Source organism: Dermacentor silvarum, chromosome 3 (assembly GCF_013339745.2).
Source record: "Dermacentor silvarum isolate Dsil-2018 chromosome 3, BIME_Dsil_1.4, whole genome shotgun sequence".
NCBI classification, from domain to species: domain Eukaryota; kingdom Metazoa; phylum Arthropoda; class Arachnida; order Ixodida; family Ixodidae; genus Dermacentor; species Dermacentor silvarum.
In genome coordinates this window covers 117317351-117341649 of record NC_051156.1, presented here as the reverse complement: position 1 = coordinate 117341649, position 24299 = coordinate 117317351, and the positions used below count along the sequence as shown (strand labels likewise).

At 47.6% G+C, this 24299-nt stretch overlaps 1 protein-coding gene across 10 annotated transcripts in view; it reads left to right on the top strand.

Annotated features, from left to right (window-relative positions):
* The first annotated feature begins 12687 nt into the window (after nt 1–12687).
* Nucleotides 12688–24299, top strand: part of LOC119445733 (monocarboxylate transporter 4-like) — a 228214-nt gene continuing 216602 nt past the window's right edge. For 4 of the 10 annotated variants that reach the window (XM_049663566.1, XM_049663565.1, XM_049663563.1 and 1 more), the window contains exon 1: nt 12694–12811. In XM_049663566.1, coding sequence (XP_049519523.1) covers nt 12777–12811 — 35 coding nt within the window. In that variant the 5' untranslated portion in view covers nt 12694–12776. Of the gene's footprint in view, nt 12812–24299 lie in introns of all 10 variants that reach the window. The other 6 variants (XM_049663570.1, XM_049663569.1, XM_049663562.1 and 3 more) reach the window with 3 other exon arrangements.

The following is a 24299-nucleotide window of genomic DNA, read 5'->3' as shown; positions in this document are numbered from 1 at the left end:
TCGTGCTATCGGTTTCAGTCATCACACACCCTGTACCCGGGCATCGGGATGAGCCTGGGATTAGAAGGTGTTACAACACACTGTACTAACGTGGCTATGCTCAGAAAGGGAGAGCAGTAAAATAGGGTCGCAATAGGGTCGAAGGGAAGCACGGGTATATGACACGCTCCAGTGTGTTCATGACTATGGCTTCTGGGCGAAGTATCGTGCCGGGCACTGCTTTCGATCTGCTCCATGCTTCTCACGGTAAGCTTTTCAGCCATCTTCGTGCTCAGCGCCGTCTTGTGGGAGAGGCGGGAAAAAATATCTGCCCACTCGAGTCCAACAAGAAGCATTATAAGGAAGCAGAGGCATGCAGCGCTCTACCTGAATGATATTGAAAATTCTCATAAGATCGGTCGAGACGATGAGAACAGAAACCGATGCCCCTAGAGGAGAGTCGAACCATGGGGAAGTGCATGCAAGCGGTCACTGCACGCACGTAAGTATTTCACTTGATGGGCCAAGTATGCGAGGAAGTATAAAAAGGAATGGGAGCAAGAACCCGAGCTCAAAGGTGGGTCCTGGTGCTTTTTCGTAGAGATAGTTTGCCCGTAATGTCACAGATGCAGGTACTCATTGTGCTTATATCGAAACATGTTTGCCACGATGACATCACTGCACCACGTCACGCGAACATCACCCACCATGTTAGCTTAGCAGGTGAGGTGTCGCGTTGCTGGTTGGAGGACGCGGGACGCAGGCCACGGCAGCCAGATGTCGATGGAGGCGAAATGCAGGAACACCTGGGAACATAGGTTGAGGTGCAATTTAAGGAACGTCAGGTGGCAAAAATTAATCCGGAGTCCCTCACTGCGGCATGGTTCGTAATCATATCGTGGTTTTGAACATGAACATGGTTTGATTTTTGACACTAACTGGTTTTTGCAGGATTACCACTGTTATCAATTTGCCGTTTGCCTTCACTGTTTGTGCGCCGTCGCGGCTTTAACCATTTCGAGCGAGTTACGTTGGGGATGTGCTCGTCGCCGAAAACATCTGCACGCTTTCTACACTGATGTGTTGTATTGAGCAGTAATCTTTTACGGCTTCGCTTACACCGATTCAGACAGTGATTGGCATCTATCGTCTCTCACTTTCTTTATTGCATGTTCTTGGGGTGCTAGAGACCTTAGATGGCGGCCAGGTTGGTTTAAATAGAAACGATATAGTGTGTGTCCCAGCTAGCCCGAGCCAAGCTAATTGAGGAAGAGAAAGAGAAAACAAGATAGGACGATGAGACAAAGTGCGTTTTGCGCAAACTATTGAATATTTCGATTACCATTTGGTACCTAATTCGAGTAAATGCTATTACTAATTACTCTCCCGTCAGGTTGTGTATCACCTTCGAAAGCATCATGCCCAATTGTTTCGGTTTCGCTACGTCTTTCTTTTTTCGCCCTCTGCGGCGATGTACTGGTACTTGAGAGTTTCCGGGGCCAACCAAAAAGTGTTCTGCGTGGAAGCACTGTGGCGCCATTGAATACAAGGTTCGACCGTGAGGGACATTTTGTTACGACGGGTTGTGCAAAAAAGGGTTGCCGTAGCCAAATCTGAAAATAAATGTATGTAGAAATAAAACAGCAAATAAAACTGCAAAATAAAAATGGCTATATTTGGCTAGAATTTTTTTTGCTCTTTTTTGTGTCTGGCTACATTTGGGCTACAATTTCGCTAGCTTTGGGCTACGCCGCCATCGTCCAACCTGGCAACACTGGTTTGCTGTCAAGCGTGGTTTGATAGCAAGCTACCATTCGCCGAGAGCGGCGCGAGCAGTGCGGCTTTCGTGCCATTAAAGCGGCAGTGATAGCGAGGCAGCGATGGTGGGAAAGAAAAAAAAATAATAAAACGCCACGCCTGATAGAAATCAAAGCACGCGGTCGACTCGCACGTGCGCGCGGCCTTTCGAAAACACCGCGTGGCACAAACAGATGCTTCGGCGCATGTGTTAGCGGAGCTCCGACAGGAAACAGCCGTCGAACAGACCGCAGTTGGACATGCACTGTCGCACTCACCGTCTGAACTGAGTGTACCCAGCAGCTTGTGCCGATTGCGTTATCCGCCACGCGCTCCGCTGTGGGCGTTTCAATAATCCACGATAGTACATGCATAAATATTTGATAGGTGAGATAAAAAAGGGGCGCTGCCACCGAATTCTGCAAAATGATGGGCTTATGTGCCTTGCCAACCACGTGTGTTTTGTTTTCCACCAATTCGCGCGCATTCAACCTTTTTTACGGCGAAGCTGTTTATCCGAACCCTGGGCTGTCGTTGTTCGACTTCGTTAGAAAGGGGCCACGTGACCTAGCGGGAGAGGAAAGGAAAAGAACAAGTAAGCTGGCCGTTTCTTGCCTTTTTCCCTGTGAGAATGTCGTGAGAGGGTGCAGACGAAAACGAGAACGGGAAGGGGGGTTGACGTAAGTCATGCCTTCCAATACCCGCGCTCGGGGAGGCGGGGAGGAGGGGGATGGAGTGAGGGGCGCAATCCGACGGCGGTGTAGGCAAAAAGTTGGTCAACGGAGGAGTGGGGTGTGAGAGGATTTCGCGTTAGCGTTGGTTGTACACACGGAGCTTTGGATTAGTGGTTCCGCACATTCCATCCCAGCTGCAGCTATGGGAAGACCACGAGTGGTGCGTACGCCCGAGAAAGAAGCTGCATACCGCGGCGATGTCTTACAGTGAAGCCATTAAGGGCTAGTTCCCCCAGGATCGTTGTCCGCGTGAAGAAAAAAGAAAGTCGTTGGCCCTTCTACTCCGCGAAGCTGGTAAACCAGCGAAGCTGAAAGGTTAGGCCCCAGCGTGATTACTGGGTTAACCCCGAGGGTTCATTAAAGTATTTCTCAATAATGAGGTTTCACACACGCTCGGCTGCGACGGAGAGAACGACGTCACTGACGGTATGTCCGCCGTCCGCCGGTGTCGCTTGCGTTCGATGTCTCGAGTTTGCTCGGCGGCGTGGTTAGCAGCATTCGCCCGCCATTCCAGCCTGCGATTGTTTGGGATTAAATTGATTCAAAATTCAATCTGTCTATTACTGTAAGACAATAAATGACTCATACCACCTTAAGCAATAGCTGATACCATCGTAAACGCGGCTTCCCCATTACGACGACAGAAGTTAAATTCTAAGGTGGAATGATGAGCGGCAATGCAGCTAGCTGTGGAAGACGAGGACGACGAACGCTGGAGCAGTGGCACGAGCGCTTGCCGAGCACGTGCACGAGCGTAACCCGAGGGTCGCCAACGAGCCAGCTGCGGAAGAAGACGACGCTCGAGCCACTGCTGATGATGATAGTTTCTTGTACACTGGCGATTTCGCGTAGCCATATATGATTTCTGCTAGATATATAAAGTGGGTGGGTGTATTTCTCACACCAGTCATAAGTTGTCACAGGTACGTTGATTTCCTTACAGCAAAGGTATGCAAAGTGTTAGGATTTTTGCGGCGCAATACAAAACTATTTCCCCAGCAGGCTCGTGATCTTGTGTACAAAAGCTATATTAGACCCATTTTAGAATATTGATGCATCGTATGGGACCCTCCTGCTTGTACCGACCGAGATAAACTTGAGAGAGTTCAGAATATCGTAGCACGGTACGTAATCGGCAACTATGACAGAAATCTTAGCATTACTACTTCAAAACAAATATTAAAATGGGACACTTTAGAAAAGAGAAGGCAGACATTACGCATGCAACTTTTTCACAGTATATTTTATGGCCAAATTGGCATAGACCGCAATAACTATATTCTTCAGCCACATTATAAATGCAGACAAACATCACGAGCTCAAGGTTAGGGAATACAGTTGTAGAACTAAGCTTTTCAAAGGCACTTTTTCCCCCAAGACCATTTTAAAATGCAATCGACGGCCTGCTGCCGTGGTTGGTATACTTAATAATAAACATATTGCAACTCCTATTTGAAATGTTGTTCTTTATTTCTCAGTATATAGTTAATGTAGAGTTCGCTATTATTAAATAGTGCTTTGTTACTTAGTTGTAGTTGTGTGGTGCCGTTTCTTGCCTAAAACTTGTGTTGTGGTTCGAGCTGTACATTGATATCCTGGGGTGCTATGCAAGATGTGCCGAGTTTCTCGTTCGCACCAGTTTTACCCGAGTTTGGTCGATGACAGTCAGTGAACGGAGATAGCAACGAACATGCAAGAACAGCAGGCAAAGATAAATGTCGAGATAAAGCCGTGTAAGCCAACATGAGCCCACCCTGCGCGCCACAGTGCTTCCGTGCTTCAAGCACAGAAGACTGCTCAACAAAACGCGCCAGTGCCGCGTATTGTTATCAACGTATTATCGCAATTTAGCAATGCCGTCACTGTCCCGTTGTCTATCTGAACACTTGCCTTGAGACGCTTGCCACGCCTTTCTAGGGCGCGTGAAGGGCATGCCTCCTATTTCGGGCATAATCTTTCTATCCTGCGTCGAATGCGAACAGGGCTCATGCAGTGCATTCTTGCACCTACACTTTCCCTCAATCGAATACGTTAAAGTACAACAAATAAAATTACGAACATTTTATTCCTTAAAGTATCGGTTTTTCGTTTTGAATGCTATAAATGTGCGATGACAAAAGGAGATCAAGCGAATTAATAAATTTTGCACTTTTTGCCGCGAGGGGCGACAGTGAGGGTGAAAGCTTACAAGCGGATGCATTCTAGAGGGTCGCACGCACGAGAGAATTCATGCGGTGAGCAGTCGCCAGGGGCGCTGTAGTGTTATGTTCGATAAATTCAATCATGATAATGGTCTTAATCCCTGTCTATTAGGGGAATGGCAACGCAGCGCTTCGGCATGGCTGTTCACCGCAGGTGCTTCACTGAGGCGGCTATTAAGGCCGCCGCTTTACCAACAGAAACGACATTCTAACAATACAGACGGGAGCAACGGCGGTCGCTGCAAAAAAGCTGTGCGGTTTTCTAGGGTCCGTAGTGACGCAGCACAGTGAAAATGCACCAGTTTATCTGCGTGCTCGAAGCCTCCGCGATGCATTGCGATGAACAGCGTGCTGCCCAGCCACACAATTCTTCGCTTGTCATCGCTTGCCAAGTGAAGGTGCCTCCGTGCGCACGTACGCAGAAATTGAGTGTATCCTAGCCCGCCAACGCATTGTGCTGAAATTGAGTGTGTTATTCACTCCAATGTGCTTACTCTGCCGCTGGGCTAACCAGGATGGCAAATGGATACCTAACGACAGCGCAGCAATCGCATTTTGACGGGTGAAGGCTCATGTGTGCAGTTAGGCAATTCGTCTTCGAACGCAGGAAGGTGTTGCAACTGTTTAGTGTGCCGTGCATGTGATGAAGAAATGCCATCGCACTGGGTCTAGAAAAGCGAGAGTTTCTCGACGCTGACAGTGTTTGCGACATTGCGGCTCCGACACATCACTGATGACAGAGCAGCCATATCAAACGACAGCTGCAATACGTTGTCGTTGGAAAACACTGCGCACTGCACAGCACCGTCGCCCACCACGGCGCATCGACACCTTGCAAGCAGCTACAGTGGCGTGCAGATAATTATTTGCTGTGGGCTACGTCCCCACAATGCCGACAATGAACCGTGTTATGGGGCCATCACAGCATAAGCCAGCGAAAGTCGACGCTTTGCTTTTGATAGTGGTGCTCAGTACATCACCATGACAGTGCTTTGTGTGTGTTTTATTTCGGCGGTCAAGATTGTTGGATGCCTCTCAGTGCCGCACCACATCGGTGTTGCCGAAAAAATAAATTGGGCGTGGCCCTATACCGTGGTGGGCGCGCACAAGAGTTACATGCCTCGCGCGGGGCGTGACCTATGGTTTTGATTGACAGGCGAACTCGTGTCAAACTCGTACATCGCGAAACCCCCCTCGAGTTGAACTCGCGAACATGGCGGTGGCAGCAGCAGCCTGTGTCATCGCATCCAGCGGCAGCAAGCGTCAATATGACCGTCTGGACCCGTTTACCTAGATCACCGACGTAGAGTTTCAGCGTCGTTTTTGCCCTTTCAAAACGTCAGTGCGCTTGCTGTGTGACGAGTTAGGCAAAGGCCTTCGTCTGCGGAGACAGCGTGGCGGGCAAATTATGCTCTCCGAGCACAGACTGGTGTAACAAGGCTGCGGAGGAAAAGTTCATGCATCGCTTCGTCTATCTCCGGCTTCAAGCGCTGTTCGTTGATCCACCGTGCCCCAGCCCCAGGTCAGGTCTTGCGGCCTCATCGGAGTACTGGGGCACCTGTGAGCACCTGGGGTTCAACCTGGATAAACCAACTTGCGAAGGAGAAGTGGTCACGTTATATAGGAAGACTCAAAATGTATGCCGAAAGCAATTTTCGCAGTTACACGGTACCGCCGCACTGCACGGTCAGAGGGGCGAAGGAAGGAAGGAAGCAAGAGAAAGGCAGAAGGCAGGGAGGTTAACCAGAATAACGTCCGGTTGGCTACCCTACACCGGGGGAATGAGAAGAGGGAACGCAAAGATGACAGGGAGAGAGAGGAGGGAAGGAAAGAAGGGAAATGAGCGGTTAGTTCGCTGACGCGTATGTTAGTGCACTAATAGTCACAGACGTTGACACAAGCCCGTCGTCCTCAAGAAGCACAAAAGTGCCTTCACCGCTTTATGGGCCGACGAGCGATGGGCAGAGGGGCGAAGGAAGTTACTTCGACAACACGGACCACCTCGGCCGTCCGAACGACCACCTATCCAGGCGGCAAATGATTTGACTCACGTACTGCGTGAGCAAAAGCGTAGACATATGGCTGTTGAAAGAGATGACCGGCGAAATATTTTCTCTATCGATGATGCTTATTAAGGCCCAGGATCAGACCTCTCAAATCCTGGCAGTCCAGAGGGCCCGCGAGAGGGCCATCAGGTTTGACCTGATGGTCCCCGAGTGGGCCTAGCCAGGTGACGTCGAGTTTACTCGCGTCTATTGTGGACCCAATAAAGTTCACTCACTCACTCACTCACTATCGGACAACGCCATCGCTGACTGGAGGAACTACCCTCATGATGTCGCGAGGGACCAGCTGCTGGCGCGACCTCTACGCGCTGATCCCGGGAAGATAGCGCAAATTGACGAGTGCCTTCTTCGCGGTGAGCAAAAGTTCAATAGAGGCCGTATAAGGACGGGCGAGTATACGTTCCGCCGAGCCACCAAAATTACGGCGGTGTTAATGATGGTGGCCCATGCGTCTTCGGCATGGTCTTAGCGACCAGAGGTGTGCTCCGACTTTTCAAGGTCGACCGACGAAAGGCGACGACGCTAGGCGCCATTATTGCAGCCAATATTCTACCGGAGACCACTATTCATAGTGACGAATTGGCCGCATACAACTGTATCCCAAAATTTAGTGGATGCTAACGGGGCTCTGCCTGAATCTGCATTGGGAAACAGTCAACCACAGCGTGCACTTTGTGGACCTCATCACGGGCGTTCACATGCAAAAACTGAAAGTTAATGTCACAAGGTGAAGCGCCGCCTCGTCAGCGGTGGGTACAGGGTAACTGAACCGATGCTGGAATATCCCACATGGGATGGATGTGGTGGCAATCGACGGCCACGTACGCTTATTATTGCAGCCATTATTGCAGCAAATGTTCCACCAGGGGCCTTTATTCGCAGTAATGCATGGGTCGCATAGAATTGTATTCCAAATTTGGTGGATGCTAACGAGGCGAGCCTCAATCTGCACTGGGAGACATTTGTTATTGTGGGGTTTAGAAAAAGAAAATAAAATATTTACCCCTGCCTGCTCCATAAATATAACAGGCTTAAACGAAATAAAGTAGGAGAAAAAAATGGAGAAAAGCAAATTTGGCATAGCAGAAAAAAAAAGAAAAAAGTAAGATAATAAAAAAATGTCTACCATCGTCACCAGCGAAACCACAGCCAACGGGCGGGCGGCAATCAGCAGCTTTTATTAAAGATTGTATAAACTGAGTAAACATATACATTGCCTTGTATGTGTTGCAGAACATGACATATGATACTACACTGAGTAAGAGACAGTTAACCACAGCGTGAAGAAGTTCGTGCGCCCCATCACGAGCGTTCAAACGCAAAAAAAAAATAGAAATTTATTGTCAAAAGTGAATCGTCACCTCGTCAGCGGTGGTGACAGGGTAACTGCACCGCTGCTGGAGTCATTCCTGGCATAGATGTTGAATTAACCGCCACGTACGCTGCGAAGACCCTTTCTTGCGTTTGTTAGAAGCCACGGATCGCTCAGGCTGCCCAGTATAAAGACGCTTTTCTGTGGTTGTCAGAAGCCATCGCTCGGCGCTAGCCAGTATGACGGTGGATCACAAAGTAAAAGAAAATAAAGAGTAGTTTTCTTAATCTTCTATTAGTGCTTTCCGGCATTCCTGAGTGCTTAAACGGTAAGCGCGCGGCAAACAACTTCTGCGCTAGCCGACGCTCACTTCGTCTCGCAGCCTTACTTTAACGTGAGCAACGAGCGATCTGTTGAAAGCCCAGTGTGAAAACCAGGCGCACACCAATTTGTGCTTGGAAATGGGGGCGCAAGCACGTAGCAAGCCGCACCAATTCAATCCAGTGGAAAAAGAAGAAGCAACGAACGATCTGTTGAAAACCCAGCCCGAAAACCAAGCGCTCTCCAAGCACTGCTCGGAAATGCTAGCGGAAGAACGTAGCGTGCCGCGCCAATCCAATCCAGAGGAAAAAAAGAGGAGGGCGAGTGTTCCCTCTTGGTTAAACGCGAAACGTATTAAACTATAAATTAGTCCAATACACATTCAGTGTACATCTTGTAAACTTTAAAATGCTTATAACCCACGTTAATGTGACTAATATTATCGTACTAAATGAATTTATTTTATAACTTGCTTGTGCCTGCAATGCACTCAGTGGAATGACAAACAAGTGAAAGAATGCACGACCATGCACCTACCGTATAATCACGTGAGCCCCAGTTTGTCGACCACCATATGGCAATGCCCAAGGGATGATAGCCACCCAGAGTGAATCTAGATAAACCAATGAAACTGGAGGCGTGCGACGGACAAATTTTGTCTTGCTACCATTAGTTCTCTCATTGTGGTGCGTCGCCAGAGCTCGTGAAGATCCCGAGTTTCGCCAAGCTCGGCGCATCCTGCATAGCACCCCTGATTTACCACTTTTGTTCCCTTACGTTTTGTTATTGTACTGTCTAGTATACTGCTGTGTATTGTATGCCATAAGCTGTTTACATTCCTGTATGTAACCCCCACCCCCCTCTACTGTAATGCCTAATGGCGCTGTGCGTATGAGAGTAAATAAGTGAATAAATAAATAAATAAATAAATAAATAAATAAATAAATAAATAAATAAATAAATAAATAAATAAATAAATAAATCTTCGCTTTAAAACTACCATCGTCAGCTTTGGCTCGAGCGTCGTCTTCTTCCGCAGCTGGCTCGTTGGCGCCGCTCGGTTTGCGCTCCCTATGCGCTTGTGCCGTTGGATGCCGTGCCGAGCACGCGCTCGTGCCACTGCTCCCGCGTTCTTCGTTGTCGTCTGCTTGCATGGCTGGCTGTGTTGCCGCTAATCATTCCAGCGTACAATATCACTTCTCTTCTGTCGTCGTAATGGTGACGCCACGTTTACAAGGGTATAAGCCGTTCATAAGCAACTGACGACGTGTCCTAACGCGTAGGAGCAACGACACCTCGAACGCCCTCGCGAAACGGCTCGTCGTCGACGTGCCGATTCTAGCGTGAGGGCTTCCGAAGCCCAGGCGAAAGGTCAGCGAAGAGCCGCGGACCCCGAGTTGAGGGAGCGCGATGTTGAGGCCAAACGTCAATAAAGAGCCGCCGACCCCGAGTTGCGACAGCGCGATGGTGAGACTAAACGTCGGCGTCGTCTTTCCCTCCAGGAACCCGACAACGGCGGGGCACGCCTCGGCAACGCTAGCGCCAACTTCCCTGCTGCGATGGCCAGCTTTCAACGCGAGTTTCTCAACCGAAACGTTCATGATAGACATGTTCGGTTGGGTGATGCCCGACGACGGGGAATTTTTCACTACAGCAGACCCACCATAGTCACAGCTTCGCTGGCTTCCTTCTTCAAAGTAGTAGAAGGGCTCTGAATATTTTTGTCTCTGTCCCTTTGCCCTTTTTTCCAACCCATATATCTCCCACCCTAGTGCGGGGTAGCAAACCAAAAACTCGCACCTGGTTAACTTCCTTGCCTTTGCTCTCGTTTTCCTGCCTGCGACCAATAGTTAGCACTGTAGTTTTCGCTTCCGAGAACAAAAGGCAGCTCGGAGTATAGTGGCTCACGGAGTTTTTAATAACGACTGATGTTAGCAACTTGAAAACTTTTTTCTTTTTAGATACTGCTGTTAGACACTATAATCACCATTTCACGTGCGTATATGAAGTCAATAGTTGCGCATGCTTGTTATTTATTGATTCATTGTACTTTATGTTACCATCAATGCCAAGCGCGTCACTAGGGGAGTTGGCAAAAAAACACAAACAAATGAAAATAGATAAAAAAATGGAGTGAATAATAATAACAGTGAAAAATTTACCGTAAGAGGTTAGTCATTCTGCCTAGTTCATCGCGAAAAAGTTGATTATCACCAAAATGTGCGCAGTAGAAAATACTCAGGAAATGTTCTTGATTTGCAGAGTGGGCCGGATGTCTACCTTATGACCATAATGAATGCGATGTCACAGTGTACTGGGATACTAGATTACATTTGTCGTGAAGAACGGTATGGCAGCATATTTTATGACTTAAGTTTAAGGTGGAAAAAGTTCCGATGAGCTGCTAAAGATGGGCACGAAAGGCTGGCTTTGAAGAATGTTATGTTCTGATATTGCTACTCTACTGAGAGAGAGTAAAATAACCCGATTTATTTTGAACAAGTTCAAAGGCAGTGATTAGTTATCCATGCACAGGATCCCATACTGAACCAGCGTATTAAAGTTTTGGTCGTATTAAGGTTTTCTAAAAGTTGCAGCTTTACTGAGGAGGGAGCGGCAGAAAGTTGCGACATAAGTAACCTTGCCTATGGTTTGCATTGTTAATATTGGTTTTAGTGTGCATCGTCCAATTTCAATTACATGATCTATAAACAGTTGCATGCTTATAACTAGTAACGGGTTTTAAAGTAACGCGGCATGTCATAAATCAGCGGAATGTTAGTGTTTCGGGCTACAGGCATGAGCTTGCATTTAGATATCATAAAAACAACCTCTAGCTTCTCAACCACATCGATGGAGATGCAACCTTGTGTGATTGGTTGGCATGTTGATGCTTCACAGCAAGAACACCCGCAAAACTTTTATCCTATGTCACGGTGTTCACGCGTGATTTTCTCCGTCTTTCACTAGACCACGGTCTAGCACAATCTGCAAAACCCACTCTTTTCGCAGTACCTTCTTCGTAAAAACAATACAGGAATGGAACCGACTCCCGGATGATATCGTTAATGAAACTGATAATGAAATCTTTATTTCTTCCCTGTGACAACGCCCACAATACCACTGCCAATAGGAGTGGTTTGTTGTCCCGAAGCGTTTGGGTGTTTAAATGTATGGCTGTGTCACTGTTTATGATTTGTGTAATTCACTGTTATTCGAGTGTTGTTTTTTGTTTTTTGTGTTTCTTAAAAGTATCTTGTGTATCGTTGTATTTGTCGTAACTATCATATCCATTGCTAACTGCGTTGTGTTATTACCCTTGTGTACCTCCCCTACGCAATGCCGTACGGCGATGTAGGTGAAGTGTAAATAAATAAATAAATAAATAAATAAATAAATAAATAAACAAATAAATAAATAAATAAATAAATAAATAAATAAATAAATAAATCTAGTGCCAACCTTCACAAACCACGTACAGTGCTCAGCGATTCAAACGTGATGCTCGGAGTTCATGGCTTCCGTCATGGCTTCAGGGCCCCGAGATGACACATTCTAGTATACGTTAAAAGCGAGAACTTTTGTGACGCATTTCAACGGCACTATGCTCCTTCTGCAATCTACCAGCGCTCAATCGTTCACTCTGCTCATGCAAAAAGCGTCGGATCCGTGTGCGCTTTGATTAGTTTGAATAGCTGAGCACTTTACATCATTTGCAATATTTATTTTTATTGCGCGGGAATCGACAGCATGGTGCGTAGGTGACGTTTTAGCGGCAAGTGGCACTCCTGAAGCGAACAAAGCAGCAGATGGAATTCGAACTGGAATTCGCCTTTTGCGAGCGCGCGTTACCTATCGCCGATCTCACCGCCCCTCGCCGCTACACCGAAGCTGAGATTCGGTGCGGTAAACACTCGCTCGATAATGTTAAGGAAAAGAAATGGTGTATAGCCATTGCCATATCAATCCGACTTCGCATTGGCGATGGATAACTTACGCAATCGTCGTCGAATTATTTTTCATGTTGACTTAAGTCAGGGTGCATTAAAAGGGCTAGGGGTTGTAGGACGACATCATGGTGTTTACAACTGCGCTTCTTTATTGTTTTTTTTTACTTGTCCAAGGGTTATCTATAGATACATAAGAGCAACGGCCCCATTAGATAGCTGATATCAGCTAGTATACAACGATGCTACATGCGGGTAACTGATAAACGTCTCTCAAGGTGGGCCTTTATCGTATGCGTAGAGAGGAAATGAGTCGTAAGAGGAAGAGGGCAGATATGGAGCTCCGACTAGCACAGAACAAACTCCATTGGTGCTTTAAGGCCTCACAGCCCGCGCTTCCACTGACCGCATTGGTTGGTATGACGGAGGTTAGACGACTGTGTCCTGGTTCATGGTAAGCGATGAGACTTTACGCGTGTATTGTGTGTCTAGTAGCACAGGTAGTATCCCGGTGTCAAATAAGTATTTTTAATGTATTTTTGAGAGAAGCTTTGAACTTCTGGCGTCAAACATCTTGGCGATTGGTCAAAGGGGTCGCTTGTTACAGCCGCATGTAACAAGCACGTGTTGCAGTATCGTCGTTTATCTTTCTGTGACAGCACTACCGACGCGCCTTGCTTATAGATCGTTTTATAGAGAAAAAAGTCACATTTTCGACCAAAAGGTGAAACATTGATTGCAATTGCAAATTAGTAGACAGCTATATGAACTAATTAGTTTTATCGGCCATGTAAACTTGTAAACATTTGCGTGCTAACTGAATTTCAAGTATGGTGTGAGCGCACAGAGGCAAACATGAACACATCCCACTCGATGACCGGGCACACTTGCTGTGAAAACACTGGCTTGAGCAAACGTGGCGGCAGCAACTAGGAAGTGACTTTCATGCTGTCTATCGCTTACAGCGCAAACTGAGCAGAGAGAACACAGCATGCAGCCGTCTGCAGAATGATGTCAAGATAAGGTGCGCGTGAACGCGCATAGTGCGCAGCTGCTGGCGGAGTAATAGACGCCACCCCCCCCCCCTCCTCTCCCACGCTGCCTCCCCGCTTTCCTCCCTTGCGCGCCCGAGATTGAGCCGCAATCGTCAGTACCACTTGAGCCCGGTCGGGAAAGGCGCAGTTGTTGCGGGAGCGCAACCCCTCCCTCCCTCCAATCCCGCCATGGCCTTTCGCGCGATGGAAGACGGCGCGTTTGCTCTCCGCTTTCCTCTCTCGCGAGCGCCAGACTGAGCCGCAATCGTCCGCTCCCCTCGCGTGATTTCACTCGCTCATGCAGCATACGGCTCGCGGTGTTGGTGTTATCACTCTTGGACTTTATACGGAACACCACGGCGACGGCAAAAATGCGCCTGCAGTGCCCATATAATACCTATCGCAATAAAAAACTTAATTCGATAATCATGTTTCACGTACACTTATGGCGCTGTTTAAGCACCACAGATGATGCAATCTGAGCTAAATATAGTTCCCAGCACGTTGTTCAGGGAGGCATAGCTCGGCAGCATGGTTATTGATTCGAGCAGGAGATGCCGCTTATAAGAGAACTCACCCAACCTTAGTAGGTGTGATTCAACAACGAGGGTAATGAGGAATTACCAGGTCTAAACGGGCGCAGTTTGTTGAAGAAGGTTCACGCTTGCGCGTTTATGGCGTATCCATGTTTGACACGTAGATTCCATAAATGGCGTGAAGAGACTCGCTACGCCCTAAGTACGTCCTGCGGGACCCAAAATAAAGTTTGCCCAGTCCAGACTCGGGCAGGAAAACCGACGGATGCCGATTTGCGCCCACCTACTTTGACGATGGTGGATATACTACAAATACAGAATGAGGACGTTTTAAGGATTAAACCGCAGGACCCCCAATAGCTGTGTAGTGGACAGTGCGTTTGGCGTTCGCAGAACAAGAAGAAGAAGAAGAAGCTCGACATCATGGCCGCAATATAATGTCCCAAAATATATTATTGCGTGGTTGGCAGAATTTTTGAGATCAAGAGAACTTTATTGCTTTAAGGATGGCTGCTCTTCCTCTAAATTCAAACAGACTCGTGGTGTCCCCCAAGGAGCAGTATTATCTCCAATATTATATAACATATTAATGAGCTCCATTCCAGCCAATCAGGACGTGCAAGTTTACGTTTATGCAGATGATATTGCATTCTTCGCGGCCGATAACGACATATATTCTTTATACCAAAAATTGCAGAGATACTTGAGTATTCTTGAGGTATGGCTTCAATCAATTTGCATGACATTAAATGTAAGTAAAAGCGCGATATTGGTGTTCCCACTAACGGATCCGGTTTCAGTCTCTATAGTTTACAATCAAGAACCAATTCCCCAGGTTGAGTCTCTTAAATATTTAGGTATCATTTATGATGCAAAACTCAACTGGAGTCCACATATAGAAAATGTAGCATCTAAAGCACAGCATGCTTTAGGTTTACTACGCAGACTGAGCAACCGAAAGTATGGGCTGCGCAGGGACGCCCTCATAATGATATACAAAATGTACATGCGTCCAATATTGGAATTCGGCTGTGTATTATTCTCAGGAAGCCCTGCTTATAAAACTAAGCCTCTGGTCCTTTTGGAGCGTGAAGCCCTGCGCCTGTGCCTGGGACTCCCTAGGTTTGTAGCAAACAATGTTCTTTATCAGGAAGCGCGCCTACCAACATTGCCCTGCAGATTCCGCATCTTAACGATACAAACATTTCTAAAATTTTACAGTTTTCGAATTAGACGATCCGAGTATGTATTTATAAACGATCCAAACTCCTTCTTTCTAGCTCATTGGCCACGTTTTCACACCCCACAGATTATTTTTGTACAAAAACAATTAGACAGTTTAAATGTAAAAATTCGAGACGTTATTCCATCGTATGACTCAAATCAGAATTTAAAGATTGAATTCGATGAAATTTTCCCACAGAACCCTAAGTTTCATTCAGTCAGGTTATTAAATAATTTATTGCAAGATTACCTTGCACACGTACACACAATTAACATAATTGCCACTGACGCTTCTGTGAACGACGATAAGGCGGGCGTAGGCATTTTCTCGGTGTCACTTGGCTGGTCATTCTCCTTGAGACTGCCAGATTTTACTCCCGTATTTGAAGCTGAGCTCTTAGCAATGATTCTTGCACTGCGTAAACTCCCTTTGCATGAATCCAGCGCGGTAATTATAACAGATTCCCTTTCTGTCTGCTCTGCGCTTACAGGTTCAACAAATTCACCGGCTCTAAAGACGTTTCTAACATTAGTTCCCCCCCAGCTGAATCTTGTAAAATTATTATGGGTACCAGGACACTGCGGATTACATTTAAATGAAATGGCCGATTCATTAGCGCGAGCATCCCTGAATGGACCAATCATATCGGTCCTTCCAGTGGTGGCACAAATAACCGCGATCAGATATCGGAATTTTTCAATTCGTAGAGATATAACTGAAACAATAACATCATGGACTGAATTTCAACACCTAAAATTTCCGTGGAAAATACATTGGTGTCCATCAAGACAATCGGAAGTAATAATCACAAAATTACGCTGCCGTGTCCCACCATTAAACCTATATTTACACAGGGCTGGTCTGGCGATATCGCCGCTGTGTCCATTCTGTCTAGAAATAGAAACCATAGAACACTACTTTTTAATATGTCGCCGGTATAAATTACAAAGAAAAGGACTTCTTGAAATTCCGCTCGCTAAATTAGGGGTAAATTTAACATCAGAAATAGTACTCTCTTTCGGTGCCTCGGTATTCGGCTTTAGCCACAGGGACGTGTTTGACGCCGTTTGTAGTTTCATTCAAACAACTAAACGAATTAAATTTTAAATAGATACTTTTACAACTAGAGATATAGTATGACATTTATATTATAAAAAGTGCAGTATAGGAAAATTATTCTGTCTGTTCTGATTACTAAATTGCACTGGAACAGTAGTTTCAAAAACCGTATCGAAAAGTTCAGGTGCCCAATTCTTGGCCAATCCCCCGGAGTGGGTACGAGCCATGTGCTGAGGATATCATCATCATCATCAGGAGTGCGCGCTCGATCGGTGTCCAGCTGAGACTGCTCGTCTTCTTGTACTTCAGTCAGACGCCCTGTGGACTTGCAAGAACATCCCGTGACATTTGGTGGAGGTGCTGGGTTAACGTCTTCCCCGACCTGGAGCTCCGCAGCCGTACGTTGCCATCTGCGGCCACAATGACCGACGACGCCGGCCCTTCGGAATCCGCTCCCCCCCCCCCACGGCTGTTGTGTGTTCTGGTGCGGTACGTCAGCGCGACCCTGCCATCTTCAGCGGCACCGACGATCACGACGTGGAGGACTGGCTTGCAGAGTATGACCGCGTTAGCGCGCATAACAAGTGGGCTGATCGCGACAAGCTGACCAACGCCATCTTTTATCTGACTGATGTGGCAAATCTGTGGTTTAGAAACCACGAAGCCAAATTTGCAACCTGATCAGCTTTCACCGAGACCCTCACTTCGGTCTTCGGCCATCCCGCTGTGCGCAGACTCCATGCTGAACACCGTTTGCGTGGTCGCGCTCAACAAAGCGGTGAAACCTTCACGAGCTACATTGAGGATGTCATCGACCTCTGTAAGCACGTGAATGCGTCCATGACTGAAGCCGATAAGATAAGGCATATTATGAAAGGCATAGACGACGATGCCTTCCATATGCTCGTGGCCAAGAACCCTACGACAGTTGCACAAGTAATTAGAGCTCTGTCAAAGCTCGACGAGCTGCGCAAGCAGCGCCTTTCCACCCGTCGCACCAGGTGCAATCCGCGGACCTCTCGGCCTTGGAGCCTGGATGCCTTAGCGCTGATCACTCCGGATTGCTGCCGCAGATTCAACAATACATTCGGGAAGAAGTGGCTTCGCCAGCTATCTACTTGTAGCGTGTGTTGCTGAGCCTGCTTCCACGCTAGAACCATCGCTCCGTCGTGTGATCCAAGCACAAGTTTCTGAGGCGCTCCCACCTCCCTCTCCACCGCCGCCTGTGACTGCGCCTCTGACTTACGCTGCCGCTCTCAACCGACCTCCTCCACGAGCCGATGCCTACTACCTCCAGACCCGCCGCTAGTTTCTACTCGTCGCCACTTCCGGTACGCCCGTTCACGTGCCCTTATCGCCTTCCGGACCTTCTCTTAACCCTTGGCGTACTCCGTACCAGCCGCCCTATCTGTTTCGCATGCGGTATTCCGGGAACATGTTGCGCGTTTATGTCCCGCCGTGGACTTTATTTTCGCGGACGCGCCGAACCTCGGCTACCTTCCCCAAGAGCCTCGCATCGTTCTATCCCTGATCCCGCGGACCCTATTCTCGTCGCGCCGGCCTTCAACTCTCGTCGGTTCCTTCTTCTCGCCGCCGTTCCCTTTCACCCATGCTCGCCGTTCCAGCTCTGGTCACGAGGAAAACTGACAGCGCAGTTCCCGAGGCAAGAACTGCGCCATCGTCGAAATTTTCAAGGCCTCATCTTTCTCCTCCTAACGAAATCGCAGTATTTGTGGAAAGCGTCGCGACAACAGCTCTTGTCGATACGGGGGCTGCCGTTTCTGTCATAAGTGAAGACCTCTGCCGCAAACTCAAGAAAGTAACGATTCCTGTACCAGAATTTCCCTACGCACGGCAAGCTCGCAGCAAGTCAGCCTTCGGCCGCATGTACCCGCTCGTGTTATGATTCAGGAGAACTATATTTGTAGAATTCGTCGTTCTATGCCGTGCTTCGCATGACGTTATTCTGGGTTTGGGACTTCCTTCTCCGCACATCATGCTGTTGTCGACCTGCCGCTCGCGCGCAACTGGCTTTGTCTCCGTTCCGTGACACTACCGTCGACCTCCCGAACCGTTCTCCTAAGTGATCGTCACCGCTGACGTCATTATCGCTTCTTTTTCTGCGCCTTGGTGCCCGTCTCTTGTGACTCTGCCCCCGCCATGACAGCTCTTTTACACCATCTGAAGATGTGCGCGTCGACGGAACCTCTACTCCGTTTGCCGTCCGTCACACTCACCGATGGTTACGCTGCCATTTATGCGTGCAATCCATTTCCCTGTCCTTCAACTCTCTTACACGGATGAATGTGTGGGGCGTCTAGACACTGTTGACGTCATTAGTCCATTTGACCTACCTTCCGATAAGTCGCCACTGCCTATCGGTGCCATCACTTCTGCTACCGCACCAGCCTCGCGTTTCCCCGATGTTTTCTTGCATACCATCGACGACGCGCTTACGCCCGCTCAACGCAGTGAAGTTGTTGAACTTCTTGAACGTTTTCGTGCTTCTTTCGACCTCGGCCAACCTTCCTTGGGGCGCACGACAGCGGTTGTTCACCGTATTGACACCGGTCACCATGCTCCGCTGCGCCAACGTCCATACCGTGTTTCCGCAGCCGAACGCCGTGTCATTGACGAACACGTTGACGACATGCTGAAACGAGGTGTGATCCAGCCCTCCACAGTCCTTGGGCGTCTCCGGTCGTGCTGGTGCGGAAAAAGGATGGCTCAATCAGGTTTGCGTCGATTACCGCCGACTCAACAAGATTACCCGCAAGGATGTTTATCCCTACCACGCATCGACGACGCCCTGGATTGCCTACAGGGAGCTGAGTTCTTCTCTTCACTGGATCTGCGCTCCGGTACTGGCAAGTGCCGATGGCTGAAGCCGACCGTCCAAAAACGGCTTTTGTAACTCCTGATGATTATACGAGTTCAATGTAATGCCTTTCGGCCTTTGCAACGCGCCTGCAACTTTCGAGAGAATGATGGACGCTATTCTCAGGGGTCTTAAATGGCACACCATGCCTTTGCTACTTAGACGACGATTGTGGTCCTTTCTACCGATTTCGATACGCCATCTCGCCCGCCTTGAGCAAGTTCTTGCCTGTCTCACGTCAGGCGGGTGCAACTCAATTTGAAAAAAATGTCATTTTGGTGCCCGTAAGCTTACGATCCTAGGCCACGTCGTCTCCAAAGAGGGAATTCTGCCTGATCCTGCCAAACTTCGCGCCGTTGCTGAGTACCCCAAGCCCACTACTCTAAAGGAACTACGGAGCTTCATCGGTTTGTCTTCCTATTTCGGCGTTTCATCCGTAATTTTGCCTCGATCATCGCTCCCTTGACGCAGCTTCTTAATGGCACGTCAGACCTGTCGGCTTGGAACTCGGAGTGTGACGACTCATTTATGAGGCTCCGCCGGCTCCTCACGTCCCCTCCAGTACTGCGCCACTTCGACCCCAATGCGCCTACTGAGATACATACGGATGCTAGCGGTGTCGGACTTGGCGCCATTCTCGCCCAACGCAAAGATTGCTTTGACGAGTACGTTGTCGCATATGCCAGCCGCACCCTAACGAAGGCAGAATCAAACTATTCTGTGACGGAAAAAGAATGTTTGGCGATTGTTTGGGCAATCAGCAAATTTCGTACTTATCTTTACGGCCGTCAGTTTGACGTTGTCACTGATCACCATGCCTTATGCTGGTTATCGACCTTGAAAGATCCCAGTGGCCGCCTCGCTCGTTGGGCCTTACGGCTTCAAGAGTATGACATACGTGTCATTTATCGCTCTGGACGCAAACATTCAGATGCCGACGCCCTATCCCGTTCTCCGCTACCTCCTGCCTCTGTTTGCTCCTTAACTCCCACCTGCGATTTGTCAGCTCTTAGCTTCAACGACATGCCGGCCGAGCAGCGTAAAGATCCCTGGATCTCTCTACTGCTGGACTTCCTGTCTCACCGCTCACCTGCGTCTCTCTCACGCGCCGTGCGTCGTCAAGCACACCACTTTGCCATCCGCGACGACCTTTTGTATCGACGGAATTACCTCACCGACGGCCGTCGATGGCTGCTCGTTATTCCCCGTCACCTGCGCTCACACATCTGCGCCGCTTTCCACGATGACCCCCAATGTGGCCACGCCGGCGTCTTCAAAACGTATTCCCGTCTTCGTCTTCGATTCTACTGGCGAGGCATGTACAGATTCGTTCGCCAGTACGTCCGTTCATGTGCAACGTGTCAACGCCGCAAGACCCCTCCTCAGAGTTCTGCAGGTCCCCTGCAACCTTTACCCTGCCCTGCTCGACCATTCGACCGTGTTGGAATTGATCTTTACGGCCCCCTTCCAAGCACTCCGGACGGTAACCGGTGGATCATTGTTGCCGTAGACCACCTCACACGGTACGCCGAAACATCTGCGCTGCCGGCGTCCACCGCGAAAGACGTCGCTTGCTTCCTTCTTCGCCACCTCATTCTGCGACACGGTGCTCCACGTGAATTAAGTGACCGTGGGCGCGTCTTTCTCTCCAATGTCATCGCGGCCCTGCTAAAGGAGTGCAACATCGTTCATCGCACCGCTTCCGCCTACCATCCACAAACTAACGGCATGACGGAACGTTTCAATCGTACGCTTGGCGACATGGTTGCCATGTATGTGTCTGGTGATCACTCCAATTGGGACCGGGTTCTTCCTTTTGTCACTTACGCCTATAACTCTGCCCCGCAAACTACCACCGGCTTCTCTCCTTTCTTTCTTCTCTATGGCCGAGAACCTTCCTGCCTCTTGGACACCATTCTCACCTACCGTCCTGACGCTTCTGAAGTGACACCTGTTTCAGAAGCAGCTGCTTATGCTGAAGAATGTCGCCAACTAGCCCGCTCGTTCACCACCCAAGATCAGTGGCGCCAAAAATCACGCCATGACGCATCCGCTCCTAGTGCCCGCTATTCTCCCGGAATGCTTGTTTGGCTTCGGGTCCCGGCTACTTCCCCTGGCCAATCCACTAAGTTTTTGTCCAACTACCACGGTCCCTACCGCGTACTGCAGCAAGCATCACCTGTGAACTATGTCATCGAGCCGCTCGCGCCGTCTTCTGATCGCCGTTGCCGAGGGCGCGAAATAGTTCATGTAGCACGGCTTAAACCGTGTTACGACCCGCCGATGCTGTCTTTTCCCTAGGTCGCCAGGATGGCTTCTTTCTGTGCGGGGGGTGATTGTACTGGAGATTATCGGTGCCGGCACGGTGAAGTGTGAAAGAGGAAGTCGACGAACTAGGAGTGCGCGCTCGATCGGTGTCCAGCTGAGACTGCTCCGTCTTCTTGTACTTCAGTCAGACGCCCTGTGGACTTGCAAGATTATCCCGTGACAATATATATATATATATATATATATATATAGTTCAAAAAGTAGAATGACGTAGGAAACAACATAACAAGCGGTATAAACATAACTTGTTATGTTTTTTCCTACGTGCTTTTATTTTTTGAACTACTTCTGTGCCAGCTCCGGTTACTCTTTACTTCACTGATATATATACGGGTGTTTCACTAACACTTCAAAATTCTTAAAGGTTCCTGTGGCAGATAGCCCAATTCTATGACTGAGCTGCCTCTACCCGAAGAGGCGGACATTACTTGCACAAAAAATTGAAGTGCATATCGACTAATAACACAAATTCACTAATTCAAGTTTTTACCTAATTACCTATAGTCCTATTGCAATCTACAATTGTACCGTGGAGTTCGCACGGCGGATACCTTGGGACGAATTCTTGGGATGACACCAGTTTTCGAGATATTAATTCCCGAACTTTGCGGAGAAATGCATGGCGTTCCAGTTAATTCTTAAGAAATGTCGCTTTATGCACTGAAGCACAAAATTACCTGGAACGCCAATGCATTTCTCCGCAAAGTTCGGGAATTAATATCTCGAAACTGGTGTCATCCTGAGAATTCATTCCAAGTGTATCCGTCTTGAAAACTCCGGCTACAATTTGTAAATTGCAATATGGGCCATCAGGTAATTAGTTAAAAACCTATTAGTGAATTTTTGTTAATTAGTCGATTATGAATTTCAATTTTTTGTGCAAGTAATGTCCGCCTCTTTGAATAGACCACTTCATTAACTAGAATTGGGCTATCTGCCACAGGCAACTTAAATAAATTTTGAAAGTGTTCGCTGAAACACCCTGTATATATATCTATAGATTCATTATTAACGTTTCTCTCTCTCTCTCAAGTTCCATGCGGATGTCGCGGAAATGCAGCCGAAAAATTCCTCGACCATTTGTTTTTGTCTTTCCTCTTCCGATCAATTATTGTTTTTCAGTGCCGAAGAATGTCTTTGTCCACGTTAAAATCTGTAGCGTTTGTCATCATGCAATTCACGCTCGACAATAGACACCACAGACTTGCCGCATCGCGTGCGTCATCGACTCTTGCCCGCACCTCTACACAGTAAAAGTTTTTACACCCAAAAGGGGGTAAATAGGCTTGTCGCAGCGACGACACCCTAAGGGTGTAATTAGCACCTGTGTTACAAGGTGCCTTTTCGGCACACTCTAAAACAAAGGTGCCCATGTCAAGAAACTGTGGGTGTTGTGAAAACACCCCAACCAAGGGTGGCACCTACACCCTTCATTTATTTTTCCTTATTTAACACCACTGAGGAGGGTGCCAGATGGGTGTACAGCCCCTGTACCAGGTGTCAAATAGCTTGAACCGAACTTTAAAGTGAACACTTTATAGATGACCTGTGGTATATTGCTTACAGTTGCCTGAACTTAATGTTTTTTAAGTGAAATTATAGTTAAGCAATATATATGTATATATGCATGCGGAAATTTTTAATATGCGATTTCATGAGCCATGCTTTGAAAAGTGCATGTTGTCTCATGCAGGAGTTCAACAATATGCATCATGGTCTCAGTCATCAGAGGTGTATCACTGTTTTTAAAATCTGGTTCAAGTTATACAACTCAAACAAAGTTACATACACATGCACTATACACACAAAACATCAAATTTAGCATGTCTTAAATCTGTGGCTAATACGTATATGCTGATTCACTCCATGGGCATGCAAAAGAAGTCTGCTGCCATTTGTACAAAAAAGCAAAACATAACCAAATGGTGAAACATATATATGAGACCGATATGTTACGGTTTGAAATCAAAATGTGAATAAACTTTATTGTATTTCATACAAGAAGCAATAAAATACAAACATCATTTGTAAAGTATCACTGCAGTTAACAGTATAGTTTGCAACTGATCACAGTAATTCATATGGATCACAGTATATCTGCGGTATAATATATGTATACTAAATACAGTGAGTAAAAGTAGCAGCCATTTGCAAAAAAAATCTATATGGTGGCCTTCACACAAAAAAATTATAGTACAATAACAGAGGTAACACCATGTATATATCTGCTCTTCATCATCCGTGCATGTTTCACCTGAGTACACAATAAGATTTGTTCAACAGTAATTCACACAACTCTATAAGGGTGTTTCTACAAAGACTTTAGCTGATGTAAACAGCCATACTGAAATAAAACGGCTCCTTTGGAGACATGCCGTCAGCAGTGTTGACCATGAGGTGATGGGTGATACATGGTAATTAGTTGCTGATTAACAAAAATAAAATACATTTTACATTTAGTTTGAGTGGACTCATCGTAATCGGGAAATTCTCTCTGCAATCGGGAGCAATCTCTCTGCGCAAGACATATAGACTTCAGAATCTGGAAAAAATGCAATTACCCACATCTGTGGCACGATGAACTTTGGCTATCACAGCACGCGAAACTGTACCGAGGCTGCAGTGAGCCAAAGACGTGCCCTTCGAGGCGACGTTCTGCTCACATCACCCAACAATGGGCAGCAATGGGCTCCGTGCAGCACTCTGGTTGCCCGATGCTGGGCGACGTAAGCAGAATGTTGCGTTGAGTTTTAGCAGCATCTCAGTTTCATTTTGGCGTGCCCTGACAGCCAAAATTCATCACGCCGCAGTTCTGTGGGTAATCGCATTTTTACAGATCCAAAAGTTGCATGTCTTGTGCAGAGAGCTTGCTTTAATTTCCC